This window comes from Calidris pugnax, unplaced genomic scaffold, assembly GCF_001431845.1.
Source record: "Calidris pugnax isolate Ruff unplaced genomic scaffold, ASM143184v1 scaffold201, whole genome shotgun sequence".
Lineage (NCBI taxonomy): Eukaryota > Metazoa > Chordata > Aves > Charadriiformes > Scolopacidae > Calidris > Calidris pugnax.
The window spans coordinates 602,260-615,635 of record NW_015090933.1 but is presented as its reverse complement, the minus strand read 5'-3'; the positions used below and the strand labels follow the sequence as shown (position 1 = coordinate 615,635).

The window sequence follows — 13,376 nt, the reverse complement described above, 5'->3', positions numbered from 1 at the left end:
ACGGGCCTCACCGGCGGGAACGGCACCTCCCCAGGCTCCGAGACCCTGACAGCGACCCCGGGGGCAGGTGGCCGCCGCCTGCCCCGAGTGGCGCCTCCTCAGCACCGTCCTGACCCCTCACTGAGGCGATCCCCGCAGCTGCCGCCCGCCCTGAGGGGAGTCCCCTCAGCGCCCGCGCGGGGTCTCCCGGCCGGGGGGACAGAGAGCCGTCGCCCCCGGGGCGGGAAAGCGGCGGCGCCCCGCCACCCCTAGAGCGGCCGGCAGAGGGCGCTGTGCGCCGCCGCCGCTGCTCCCTGACGGCTGCGGCCTCTCTCCGCCGCCGCCTCAGCCGGTGGGCGGGAAGCCGGGCCGGGGCGGGCCGGAGCTCCCCGGCGGGCGCCATGGCGCTGCCGGCGCTGTCGAGCTCAGGGGTGAAGTTCCGGCGGGTCCTGGCGCATTTCCCTCAGGAGCTCAGCTTGGCCTTCGCCTATGGGTCCGGAGTCTTCCGGCAGGCGGGGGCCTCGGCCGGGCCGGGCGAGGTGAGCGGGGCGGCCTGCGCTGGGCCGGGCCCGGCCCTCGGGGTTCCCTCCGGCCGCCGCGGGCCTTGTGCGTTTCGGTTACCGGCGTGGAGGCGGCGCAGTGGGTTACCCGGAGCTGCTTGTGCACGGAAAGGAGCGAATTCTCCCCAAATTCCTATAGGGAGTTCGCGGGGCCGGGCCCAGCTGGAGCGCCGGGGTTTGCTGCCAGCCCGGGGAGGCCTCGGGGTGGTCCCTGAGGGTGGATTTGTCACCCTGTGAGGGGTTCAGGGGGCCCTTCAGCCTCGTGTCGGCCACCTCTGCCTCAGGACTTATTTACCCGTGGCTTTTAAAAAAGAGTTGGAGCCTCTGTTTGCTGTGCACTGTGTGAGGGTGACAGGCAAAATCCATTGCCACGCTTCAGTGGCATTCGTGCTGCTTCCTCATCCTTTCGTGCATTCTTTCCTCAGTAAAGCTGCTTGGAAATAGTGGTATTTTTTTTTAATATGGATGTGTTTTTGTTTTTAATGGACATGTTTGACCTTTTTAAAATCATTAATATGCAGTGTTGCTCATTACAGCTTGCCTATTAAGCACTCCCCACAACTGCGACTTTAAATGTATCTCTTCCCTTTCTGAAAAGGGAAAAATGGGATAAGAATTTCAGAGCTCTAGCAGCATCTCACACCCCCCATCCCCCAAAGGAATGGGGGGAAAAGGTAGCTAACAATATCTTTTCAGTAGTATTAGCTGGTTAGCTAAGATGCAGCCCAAAATTAATAAGCTGCAGAGGGCGGTAGGCCTAATGATTTTGAAGCAGTGTCACTCCAAATGTTGTAAGCTGTTACCTTGTCTGTGTGCAGGGAACGTGTGTGCAGATTTCTCCAGAAGAGCAGGGCATGCATTGTACACTAGGAGCCTCTGGAGTTCGGATTGTTTTGTTGACAAAAGCAAGCACGTAGACGTGCAGTTCCTTGCTGCCAGCTTTTTTTGGCTTTCTCTGCCCACATCTCCCAGTTCATGGCCTCGGATATTAGCAAAAGTCGTGTTCATTAGCACTTTAAACTGAGCACTTTAAACACTGAGTTGTGAGCTAGGATAGCATAGTGTTAAGCATAGAGCACTTAACCAGGACGGGAAGGTTTTGGACTATCTGCTACACTGACTACAAAACGTACAACTTCATAAGAACCTTTAAGCTATGTTGGACATTAATGCTTGTATTTTGTTGTGAGGTTTTTTTTACTCGTGAAAAATGATTAGCTGGTAGTTTGACACTATGCATATCTTAGATTAACGCTGCCTGCTTCCTGACATGTAAACCCCAATTCTTTTCTCCTTATCCACAGAACAATATGTTGGACTTCGTGTTTGCTGTTGACGATTCTGTGACCTGGCATATGATGAACTTGTTAAAGAACAGGAGTCATTATTCCTTCCTAAAAGTTTTTGGGCCAAAACAGATAAGTAATGTACAGAGCTACGGAGCAGGGATTTACTACAATACTCTAGTGCCATGTAATGGTAGGGTAAGTACAAGTAGTTTGAGTGAGTTAAGTCAAATGTTTGTATGTGAAATATTAAACTTATTAGCTTAACTAGCTACACTTAACTAGCTTGTCCAGTAAGTCCTCGTGCTTCTATGTGTAGGCTGTGTTTGGTAAGGAGGAGTGCAGGTAGGAGTCAGGGGAGAGGAACACGGGATCTGTCTGTCTTGGTGTTGATTTTGAGTAACTTCTTCCATGTGGTAATAAACTGTACATAGGGAAAGCAAGTGCTTTTAAGAAACATGGGGAATGAAATTAAAGCAAAGAACAGTCATGGGAAGATGCCACGTGAGCAATAGATACCTAACGGAAGTTTCTCAGAGCACAGATAGTTGTAGTATTGTTGGGTGACTGTCAGAATTCTTTGTAGGAAGTTGGTAGATAAAGTAGCCTGTTCCATACTTGCTGTTTTGTTTAAAGGCATCTGTGTGAGGCAAGAATTTGGGGTTTAAACCTTGTTCACATTATATAAAAAGGGATTTTGGATTTTATTTTAAGGACCGATGAACTTGCTTTGAAATTCTGTTGTTCTTGGCTTTTCGTGCTGTTATCTCATGCTGTAATGACTCAATGATATACCAGGCTGTGGTCCTTTGCTATCCAGAAATTCTGGAGTTGGCTGCCTTGCTGTGGTGATAATTTTTGGAAAGTCAGGAAGTGATAATTAGTAATTAACTGTTGAAAGTTCATCTTTTTCCTAGTTACGAAGGAACTACAAAATCACAATTTGTTTTCTAACATCAAAGAGCAAAAGAAAAAAGCTCCTTGATACACACCCCTTCCCTGAATAACGGTACACATAAATGTCTAGCAGGTTTTATTTTAGATCCCTGAAAGACTTGGGATTGAAAATCTTTTGCTTTAGTGATTGATCTTGGGGTGAATTTATTGTAACATTGATTCTAGAAAGGATCTTAGAGGGTTCTGTGCATCTTCCCGGGTTTTTTCAGGGTTTGTGTTTGGTTTGCTTTTTTTTTTTAAGAAGCTTGCATGTAAATAGGAGTTTTGGGTTGGTTTTTTTTGCCTCCTGTGTTCATTAAAGCGTTTTAATGTTATGCATCCATTTTTTTATTGTAGATGTGCGTTTCTTAGAATTAATGACAGTTAAAGTAAGCAAGCAGTAAGTTTCATATAGTGAAAACGGTGCAGGTATATGGTTTTTTAAAGCCTAGAATTAATGACAGTTAAAGTAAGCAAGCAACAAGTTTCATATAGTGAAAATGGTGCAGGTATATGGTTTTTTTAAAGCCTTGACAGTTAAAGTAAGCAAGCAGTAAGTTTCATATAGTGAAAACGGTGCAGGTATATGGTTTTTTAAAGCCTTTTTTTTGCTTTTTTCCAGATGATAAAATACGGTGTAATTAGCACTGATACCCTGATTGATGATTTACTTCACTGGAAAACCCTCTATGTTGCTGGACGCCTACAGAAGCCGGTAACTGTTAGTCTCTTCAGCTATCTGTCTTGAAATGCAGGAAATTACAGGGCTGGAAAATTATCAGTTGTAGTTTTAACTGTTAAGGATCTATGCGTCAGTATTGAACAAAAAAAAAATCTGCCCTGATTTAGGGGTCTAGTCCTAGAGGGATAATCTTTCAGAAAGGAAGTGAAATGTAGTCCTTAATGATACTTTTTTATGTGAAAAAAACCCAAAAGATAAGTATATTAATGACAGTGTTCTGCCTGTAGTAAATCTTGAATAACTGGACTACATTAACTCAAAGTCCCTTTAATGTTAAATACAATATTTACCATTTATAACAAATTATAGGAGTTGCCAAAATTTAACACAGTTAAATTATGGAAATCTCCAAAGATGAAAGCTGCTTTGCTGTGCAGTTACTGTCTAGTTCATTGTATTGTTGGAGTGTCTATGATTGACCAAACCATGCGTTAAGCATCTTGGTTTTTCTCCTCGTTTGTGTCATAAAACATATGAGGTCGTTGCTTTCCTATGAGTGCCTGATTCAGTGTGCTTTCGGCAGATGGCAGCAGTGCTGATTTCTTAAAAACTTTTAAGAGGGGAGTGGCAAAGAAGAGGAGAACACTGTTCAGGTCTTAGAACAGAAGTTAATTATGCTTTTAACTAAAAGTTTGGGGTGAAAGTTTGAATAGATTGTCTCAGCTCTACTGGCTTTTTCTCTGTCTCCAGGGATGTGTTATAGCATGATACAGGTTAGAACAGCTGTTGCCTTTATAAAGAAGGAAACTTAATACATTGAGAAAAATAACTGAAGGAAGAGTTCTGAATTTCACATTTACAATGAATACAGAATATTTATTTTCAGTGTAACTTGCTAACAAGACAGCGGAGATATCACATATGTGTTTAATAGATAACAGTCCAAATTATTTTCATAAAGCTCACAGGAATTTGCATGGAGTAAAGACTACAGGACTTAAATTGTAATTGGACCAAAAGATTTCTTGGTGAATGTTTAAACCGTCTCTTCCTGTAGAATCTATAAAATCACTACCTAGGATTTTGGATGTCATACTGCATTGAACAAAAATGACCAAATAATTTGTTTAGATCTGTTGTACAGGTTTCAAATGTCTGCTAGTTCCAGCTTCACAATTGACTTGATGTTTTTCAGATCTGTTGTACAGGTTTCAAATGTCTGCTGGTTCTAGCTTCACAACTGACTTGATGTTTTGATATATATGTTGTAAGTGGTAGTGATAGAAAGCTTGTATTACCTCCTGATAAAGTGTACAATAAGCTTCTTTTAAAGGGGACGCAAGGTTAGGTTTATTTCCTTATACACTGTAATCTCTTACATACCATTTGCCATTTGTGCTAGTTCTGGACACAGTTGACTGAAGCCAGATTAATATTGTTTAACAGTTTGTTTGGGAATTTCCTCCTCACTCTCATATAGAGGAGGAAGAGCCCAGCGCTTTCTGGTGTTCCGTTACAGAGCTGCTGCTCTCGGAGTGAAAGCTATCCAAGCTATTCCAGCACATGAGCTGAAACATTTGCTCTGGCTTGAAAATCTTGGCTTAATTTTCACTGGAGGTTTTGTTTCTGTTATAAACCGGTTGCCTTGACCAAGTAATCTTTCCAGAATGTTTGGCAGAATAGATGGTGTTTGGAATTGCCACTTAGAAATGCTAACTTTTCTTCCCAGGCTTCTTTGTGTTAGAAGTTTATTGGCTTTTCATCCTAGATGAATTTTATAATGCTGATCAGCTAAAATCCCATTTAACTACATTGAAAAATTGAATAAACTTAATTGTAATTTCTTCATAACTGATAGGTTTCATGTGGGAAAAAAATAAATGCTGCTGTACCTAAAAAGTAAAAGAAATAAGCACAAGTGACACCATAATTGGTTTTCAGAGGCAGAAGGTTTTAAAAAGCAGCTGAAGTGTTACTGAATTTTTGTTAAACATAGACTGTAAGTAATTGCTTTAGTGTAAGCAGCTGTATTTACTGTTGTCCTGGAGAAACTATTAAGAGAAGGAAGTGTTTAATACATTGAATTGAGGTGAGAGAGGCGAGTATGAATAGTGTATGGAAATATCTTGTACTTTTTGGAGGCATCTTGGGAGGTTTAGGTTTTTTATCTTACAAAAATTCTCATAGAGGAGTGAGAGAGCACATTTTTGTTTACAGAATTTTTCCATTGTCCAAATCTCTAAAAACATTTTTTGAAAGAGAATGGAAAAATCCTCTTATTGTGATATTTAGCAGAGTGTGCATGTGGCTAAATGGCAAGCTGGAGTAGTGCTTTTGACACCTTTCATTCTCTAATGAAATTTTGTTTGTCTGTAAGTCTCTTCGTGTACATTCCTGCAGATTCTGGTGTATGAATTTCCTAGCAGGAAAGGTAGAACATTTCCTGCTTTAGGTCTGTTCATAAATGCTATCACTACTGCAGTGTTCCATGCATTTAAATTTTGAAGCCTAGAATATTATTTATCTTCAGAAAAAAGAAAAAGTCTGGTTTACGTTAGAGAGTATTTTTAGCCAAGGAGGAGATTATTCCTTTTACTTTACTACAGCAAGTCCGTGGTCTTCCACGAGGAGGAATAGCATCTCTGAGTTTCACATTTTAAAAGGCTGTAACTATGGTGTTCTTAAAACACATCCATATATTGCTATATTGCCTAAAGTATAAGCAGTTTGTGTGACTACATGGGTGCCACAGATTTATCTTTTCTCTCTTTCTTTAGAGTTTTCCTGTAGCAACAAGTTATGGAACTACGTATAAGTGAATTAGTTGATGAGATTTTAAATATTAGTTTATCCTCATGACCAGCTTGTCTTGTTTACTGGATCTTATTTGAGCAAATCTGTATGAATTCAGTAAACTTCTCCCATGGTTTTCAGGGAAAAAAAAAAATTAGGCTCCCTGGCAGATGAATGCATTGTATTTAATGTGATTTATCATTGTCTTTCATTTTAACGCTAAAAAATACAAAGTAGTTTGCAGGAGAAGTTAGGAGGAATCCTGAAATGTTTGCTTGTACAGTGACCTCTTTTTTTTTTTTTTAAATGAAAATCAAAGAAGGGAAAATATCCTTCAAAAATCCACCCTGTGCCAATTACAGACTATTGTATAGATGTGATGTTAGTCAAACCCACCCCTTAGTGCAGAATTATTGAAACAAGCAGCCTGTATAGTGCTTACCACCATATAAAAATGAGATCTTATCCTAGTTTTATTCGTCTTAAAGATTTCACCATTAATAAAAATTATGTTCTGAATATACTGTTGGCCAGCCATGGCTTTGCTTTGTCAATGTCGTTTTTGTAACAAGAATTTTGTGTAGGAGGTATGTCTGATTCTCTTGCTTTCTTTACTGAATCTGGGTTTGTTTTGTTTCGTTTTTCTTCATTAACAGAGTATTTACGTTCCTAAAGGAAAATATTTACTTGAAAGTATACCTTAGCTGTTTCAGGCTATATTTGGGGGCAGCATTTCAAGTCATACTGCAACTCCTATGTGTGCAAATGGGCTTTTGGAGACTGAAAGCAAGTTGGATAGATTTGTTCATCCCTGCCAGTGGGTTTGCATTTTATGGTATTCTAGAGTAAACAAATACTAAGAAGCTGCCCTTTATAAGCAAGACAGTATTGCTTAACCAGAACACTTGAAAAAAGACAGAAACTCATAACAGGCAGGTATTCTTGGGAGAGTTGTTTCTGAAAGAGCATAGTTGGCCATCTTGTAAACCAGCCTGACCTCATCTGTCTAATGTTCTGTAATAATATGTTTCTATATTCAGTTCTTACTGAAGATCTGCTTTTTATTCCAGTATATTTCCATATCCTAGGTGACTGGATTCTGTAACTGGTTTTGAACAGTTTGAGTGTTTCCTAAAAATAAACTTCTTTGTGGCACATAGAAGCACTCAACTTCAGTGTTCTGTTCTTCATGTTTATGTAAAGTTCCCATTGAGTTCACATTCTGCTCATACAAAGTGCAAAATAAAGCCTAGACAACTAATGCTTAAGAAACTACTTGAAGCATATGATAGAGGAGTCCTCTATTAAAAAAAATGCTTAAGAAACTACTTGAAGCATATGATATAGGAGTCCTCTATTAAAAAAAAAAATAAAATAGAATGAAGGCGCATAGGAAAATGTACCTCTCTTCCTGGCATTCCATTGTCTTTCAGTGTAACAGTGGTTGTTTTTTCTTATTGCATAATTGCATATGAAGTATTTCTGTTAATGCCTTCATATTTACTGTTTGGATTAATCCTAAATTCATGAATATGGAGAGGTGAGATTAGTTAATGGCTGTTGCTTACAGCAGTTCTGAACACGTTTGTAAAAACAGCCCTTTGTAGCAGGCTATTAATTCTTAAAAAGATGTTCCTCTCTCTCTCCCACTGTGTCAACAAAAGGGGATGCTCTAGTCTTTATTGTACCATAATAATAGAATCTAATCTTAAATACATTTCTTACTTGTTTTTCATATTGGATTGAGTAACATTTCAAGCTCCATCTTCAGGGGTGCTTTCCTGAAGTCTTGGTTCCAATGACTCTGCTTTTTCAGGTGAAAATACTGACCCAGAATGAGAACAGCAAGCTGCAAGCTGCTCTTGTCAGCAACCTGAAGAGTGCGGTCACAGCAGCCTTCCTCATGCTACCAGAAAGTTTCTCTGAAGAAGATCTCTATATGCAGATTGCAGGACTCTCCTATTCTGGTTAGTACATGGGGTCTGAAGTCTCCGAGGAGAAAAGCTGTAGTTGGAGCTGTTGTACCCCAGTAGGAAGTGTCATGCATAATAACCCACCTGCTCTCTTGCTCTGGGCCTACACTGCTGCATGTTCCAATAACTGTACCTTAGTGCTGTGTTATGTAGCAGCTTGTAAAGACTAATTGTGCTTATTCATAGAAAATAGGTATAGGTACGTAAGCGAAACTCATACCTGCTTGATTTATGAACAGCTAATTATGGGGGATTGAACAGGGTAAAATAATGTGAGGTTTTTTCTGTTTGTGTGGATTGTAGTCTGGTTTTTAATTTTTTTATTTTCCAAGGTTCAAAACCTTGGAAAAAATTCTTCTTTCCACTCTGAGTATGATGTGAATTTGTCTAGTAATCTGGCCCATACTTTGTTATCTCTTACTTTTTGAATGTGCTGTGTTTAAGGTTCTTATTTAGTTAACTTAAAGATCTGTATTATGATTCTTCAATGTACGTTTAACACACCTCCTGGTTGGTATTTGTTGACTCTTTTCGGTAAGAGTATTTTCTCCTTTCTTTAGCTATGAAATTGGTATGGGAAAAAAATTACAGAAATTACTCCAAATGACTCTTCAAAACAAGATTTAATTGTTGCCATTTAATTCAGTATCACTCTTTAAATGTTGATATCTTTAATGAACACTGACAGTGGGATGGCTAAGGGTTGCTAACCAGGGATGTTTGCTACAGGGCTGCCTACCTGCCCACCTGAAACCTGTCCAGGAATGTCACTAGATTCTTGGTGGGCACTAGTGCCTGAGATACTTCTTTATATATCCTTGAAACAGTGCAATTAACCAAAAACGTGGGAGATCACTTGCTGTGCTGTAAGATGTTGAAATTGACTCCACTGTGTGAACAAAGCTAAAGCCATAAGACTTCCAGTTGGGAATGTTCAAGCAAAAATCTGTCAATTACATGTTTGTGGATATTTTAATTTGCTGGCATTTTGTTAAGTCTTAAACTTCTCAGAGAGTATGCTAGTAGACAAAATTGATTTTATGCGTTACTCTAATCAGTCTCCTTGGAGACAGCTGAAAGAGTTGTTCGTGCTTTAATTTGGAAAATGTTTATCCTTTTAATTCTTTTTGTGTGCATTTTTTTGAGAGCAGTGAGTCGGTACCATTTATATGGGAAGTATTTGTTTTGCAGCTTGGCATAAATTGAAATAAACCAAGTAATGCTAGCAAATTACCACCTTGCAACAACATTTATCTCCTGAATGGAGGAAGTGGGGAAAATTATTTGATCCAGGATTTATTTTGTTGATACATGCTACGCTGGGCTCTAACTCCTGGTTGGTAACCCTGGAAGCTACCAGGGTGGTACGTAATAGAGGTAGATGAATGCACTATTGCAGATTGACTGTCTTTTCACTTATTCTCTTTGAAACTTTCCAGTCACCTATCATAAAAGTGTAAAGGTCAGTAATGTGACAGTGAATATTTTATTTTGCTGCCAAATGGAGTTGCTTTTTGAGACTCCTAACAAACTACATGGCCAAGAGGAAAAGGGGATACTGTGATCTTACCGTGACTGGCCGCTAGCTCTTGAAGTGCACAGACAATGCAAATTATTTTCTTTCAATATTGGAAAATTGCAGGTTATTTGTTTCTAGATAAAAGGTATTGGAGCTGGTCAATCTGTTCAGTAATCTGTTGAAACTAATCTATTGTTGCAAAGAATGCAGCTGTGTTACTGCTGCCTTTGAGGCTGAACTTGACAGCTGGAATTTTTTTTGTTGTCAAAGTGAAAACGTGGATGCATGGGCTGATGGCATTACAACATATCAGAGGCCACATAACAGTTCTGAATCTTATTTTCTGTACTTGAAACTATTTGAATAGTATTTTTTGACTATTAGAAGGTCAACCTTATTGTGGATTATATAGGTATTAGTAGAGTTGGAGAATAAAGTTTTAGATGGTGGCTTTGTACTACGTTGTTTCTGTTACATTCTCCTTCGAGTTTTTGTTTTTTCCTAATGAATTAACTGTCTGTCTTTTCTTGACTAGGTGATTTCAGGATGGTAATAGGAGAAGACAGATCGAAAGTGCAGAACATAGTGAAACCTAATGTTCCCCATTTTCAGAAGCTGTACAGTAACATATTACAGGACTGCCCTCAAGTGGTATACAAGCACCATCTGGGAAGGCTAGAGGCAAGTGCTCTTCAAAACGTTTTTAAAACAAGCGAGTGGAAGTGCTTTATCACATTGACAGAAGGCAAGAATTACGTGATACGCTAAGGCGAGCAGTTGTAGTCACTGTACTTGCTATTTGTTATGTTTCTGTTGTTTAGTTAATTCTGCAGCCAGAAGACTTGCCTTAAATACCAGTCTCTGCATATGTAGTAACTACTGTTCGTTTTCTTTGAATATGGGCACAGAACTAGAGCCCTAGCAAAGGAACAAGAGAGGATAATTTTAAAATGTGCGTTCTAATGACTACCATATGGTAACAACAGTCTAGGAAGTCATGAATAAACATATGGTTTGTGTTAAAAAGATTAGGCCGTAACTAAGAGGTGCAACTTTCTGCAATCAAAACCTGCATCTCACAAAAGACTGTAGAATGCTAGTTATGAAGATCAGTTGACTAAACCCAAATGAAATTCTAGCATTATCTTTAAGTACCCATACTAAAATAATTTTGTCGTAGTATTTTGGAAACATGTAAGAATCACCAATATCTTGGATTCCATCTTTCTAGCATAAGGTTTAAGTGTAGCATTGCAATTAGGGAAGAGATGCTGCAGTCAGGGGCCCAATAGCAATTTTTCCTCTTGTAGTATGCATGTCCTTGAGTAAATATTCAAGTGTGTTATACATTTCAACGTGAAGTTACAATTAGCATGGGTTGTTTCATGGACATGGGTATCTCTTTATACTCTTGTCACCTTGGTAATTATCTCAAGAATGCCTCCTTTTAGGACGTCTTTGTTAGGAACTGAAATACAGATATAAGCAAGCTTGAGTGCAGTAAACAATTTTACTGCAAACTTTGGAGTACAGTGTAGGCGAATCGCTATTATACTGCAGCTGTCTTCGTCTTTTCTTATCAATGTGCTTTTGAACAGTTTAGTGGAAGAAGGATTTAAATGAATTTTGAAAAGAATCAGTAATGCTTTCTCCAACAAAATGGCTAGTTAGAATAGTACTCCCTGTTGTGTTACCTTCAAACAAATTCTGGTAGCATCCTACAAACACATTGTTGGATAATAAATCTGTCCATAATTCCATAAAAGTCATAAAGGCTGTTGATCAAATGCTATCATTTTACTGTAGATTTTGAGCAAAGTGTTTTAATGCTTTATTCCTCACACCTTGCTCTGATTATTGGCAGTTATTTCCCAAGCAGAAGAGGATAACTACTATGCTATCATTTTACTGTAGATTTTGAGCAAAGTGTTTTAATGCTTTATTCCTCACACCTTGCTCTGATTATTGGCAGTTATTTCCCAAGCAGAAACTAACTACTATAGGGAATGATGTTTAGCACAGAATAGAAACCCCTTCTCCAAGTACGTATCTTCAGAGTTACAGAGAAAATTCTTTCTTAAAAGATTCCTCAAAAACAATTGAAGGCAGACACTAGTTCTTACAGTTCTGGTTCAGGCGTGGATTCCTCCCACATAATGTGAAGAGCCTTCTCGTTGTCGGCTCCCTCTGTAGTCAGTGGGTGATTCATCTGGATATCATTTTCTCCCCATTGACTAAAGGGAGTGTAGAGGGTAACTAGACTCCTGTCTGATGTCTCCATGAACTGTCTAAAAAGTTGTGTGGGATGAATCAACCTTTTCATATTTTCCTCCAGTTTTGGAGAGATCTGCTCCATTATGCGTTTTTCAGTATTTGTGCTTACATTTTGTATAAATGTGTACAGGCCTGCATGTTGGTGTCATTGTGTTCAAAAAGGGGTCATTGAATTTCTGATTTGGATTGGAAAATGTGGAATGAATGTTTCCTTCAAATTATCCAAACCAGATGTGGTTTCATTTTAAAGCACAGAAAATGTTTTTCAAACTAAACTTGAAATGTGTATGTGTATAGTTTGATTATATTCAGGCAGAAGAAACTCAGCTAAGTGGTCTTTTGGGAACTTTCTTTTTTTTTTTTTTCATTGTAGAGTACTTATGTTTCCAAAGGAAATTGGATAGAGCAGAAACGATGTAGCTCCAGTGAAAAGTTGCTTGCAGAGGCAGCAGGATCATGTGTGTGCGTTAGTCTTCCCTGGGATAAAAATTAACATCTTTGTATTGAGTTATTCTTCAGGTTCAGAACTGAGATACTGCATTTCCCAGTGCTTGGGAAGTTTTCATTAGCGTTGTCAATGACTTTTACAAGTGCAATGGGTTGTGTTCTTTGTGATACTTTTTTTTTTTTTTCATTGTAGAGTACTTATGTTTCCAAAGGAAATTGGATAGAGCAGAAACGATGTAGCTCCAGTGAAAAGTTGCTTGCAGAGGCAGCAGGATCATGTGTGTGCGTTAGTCTTCCCTGGGATAAAAATTAACATCTTTGTATTGAGTTATTCTTCAGGTTCAGAACTGAGATACTGCATTTCCCAGTGCTTGGGAAGTTTTCATTAGCGTTGTCAATGACTTTTACAAGTGCAATGGGTTGTGTGACCTCATCAGAGGTCAAAGATAGCACAAAGACTTTTCAGACTTCTTTGAAAAAGAGAATTTACGTTGTTAACACTGAATGTTTTTTACCATGTTATTTTTTGTAACCTTCAGATTGATAAAAGTCCAGAAGGTCAATTTACACAACTAATGGCTTTGCCAAGGACCCTGCAACAAAAAATAACTTCTCTGGTAGACCCTCCTGGAAAAAACAGAGATGTGGAAGAAATTTTACTGCAGGTTGCCCATGACCCTGACTGCGGATTTGTGGTGCATCAAGGTAGGCCTAGATCAGTGTCTTTAATCTCTTTAACACGATAGATTTATTGTTGGTGTTCTTCTAGTTCAGAACGATGATTTAGAGAGAAAGAAGAAAACAAGAAGTTAGTCTTGAATTACATACCTAAAAGTATGGTTTTGGATTTGTTTGACAGCAAAGGGGTTCTTTGAAATACTAGCAAATAGCATTCCTACTGATAAAGAAAGATATGTTTTGGTTTAG

At 39.2% G+C, this 13,376-nt stretch overlaps 1 protein-coding gene across 8 annotated transcripts in view; it reads left to right on the top strand.

Moving 5' to 3' along the window:
- The first annotated feature begins 309 nt into the window (after positions 1 to 309).
- The window catches only part of TAMM41 (TAM41 mitochondrial translocator assembly and maintenance homolog), a 32,628-nt gene continuing 19,561 nt past the window's right edge, over positions 310 to 13,376 (top strand). For 5 of the 8 annotated variants that reach the window (XM_014951696.1, XM_014951694.1, XM_014951693.1 and 2 more), the window contains exons 1-6: positions 312 to 518; positions 1,844 to 2,023; positions 3,384 to 3,476; positions 8,053 to 8,203; positions 10,264 to 10,409; positions 12,989 to 13,154. In XM_014951696.1, coding sequence (XP_014807182.1) covers positions 381 to 518; positions 1,844 to 2,023; positions 3,384 to 3,476; positions 8,053 to 8,203; positions 10,264 to 10,409; positions 12,989 to 13,154 — 874 coding nt within the window. In that variant the 5' untranslated portion in view covers positions 312 to 380. Of the gene's footprint in view, positions 519 to 1,843; positions 2,024 to 3,383; positions 3,477 to 8,052; positions 8,204 to 10,263; positions 10,410 to 12,988; positions 13,155 to 13,376 lie in introns of all 8 variants that reach the window. The other 3 variants (XR_001413111.1, XM_014951690.1, XM_014951689.1) reach the window with 2 other exon arrangements.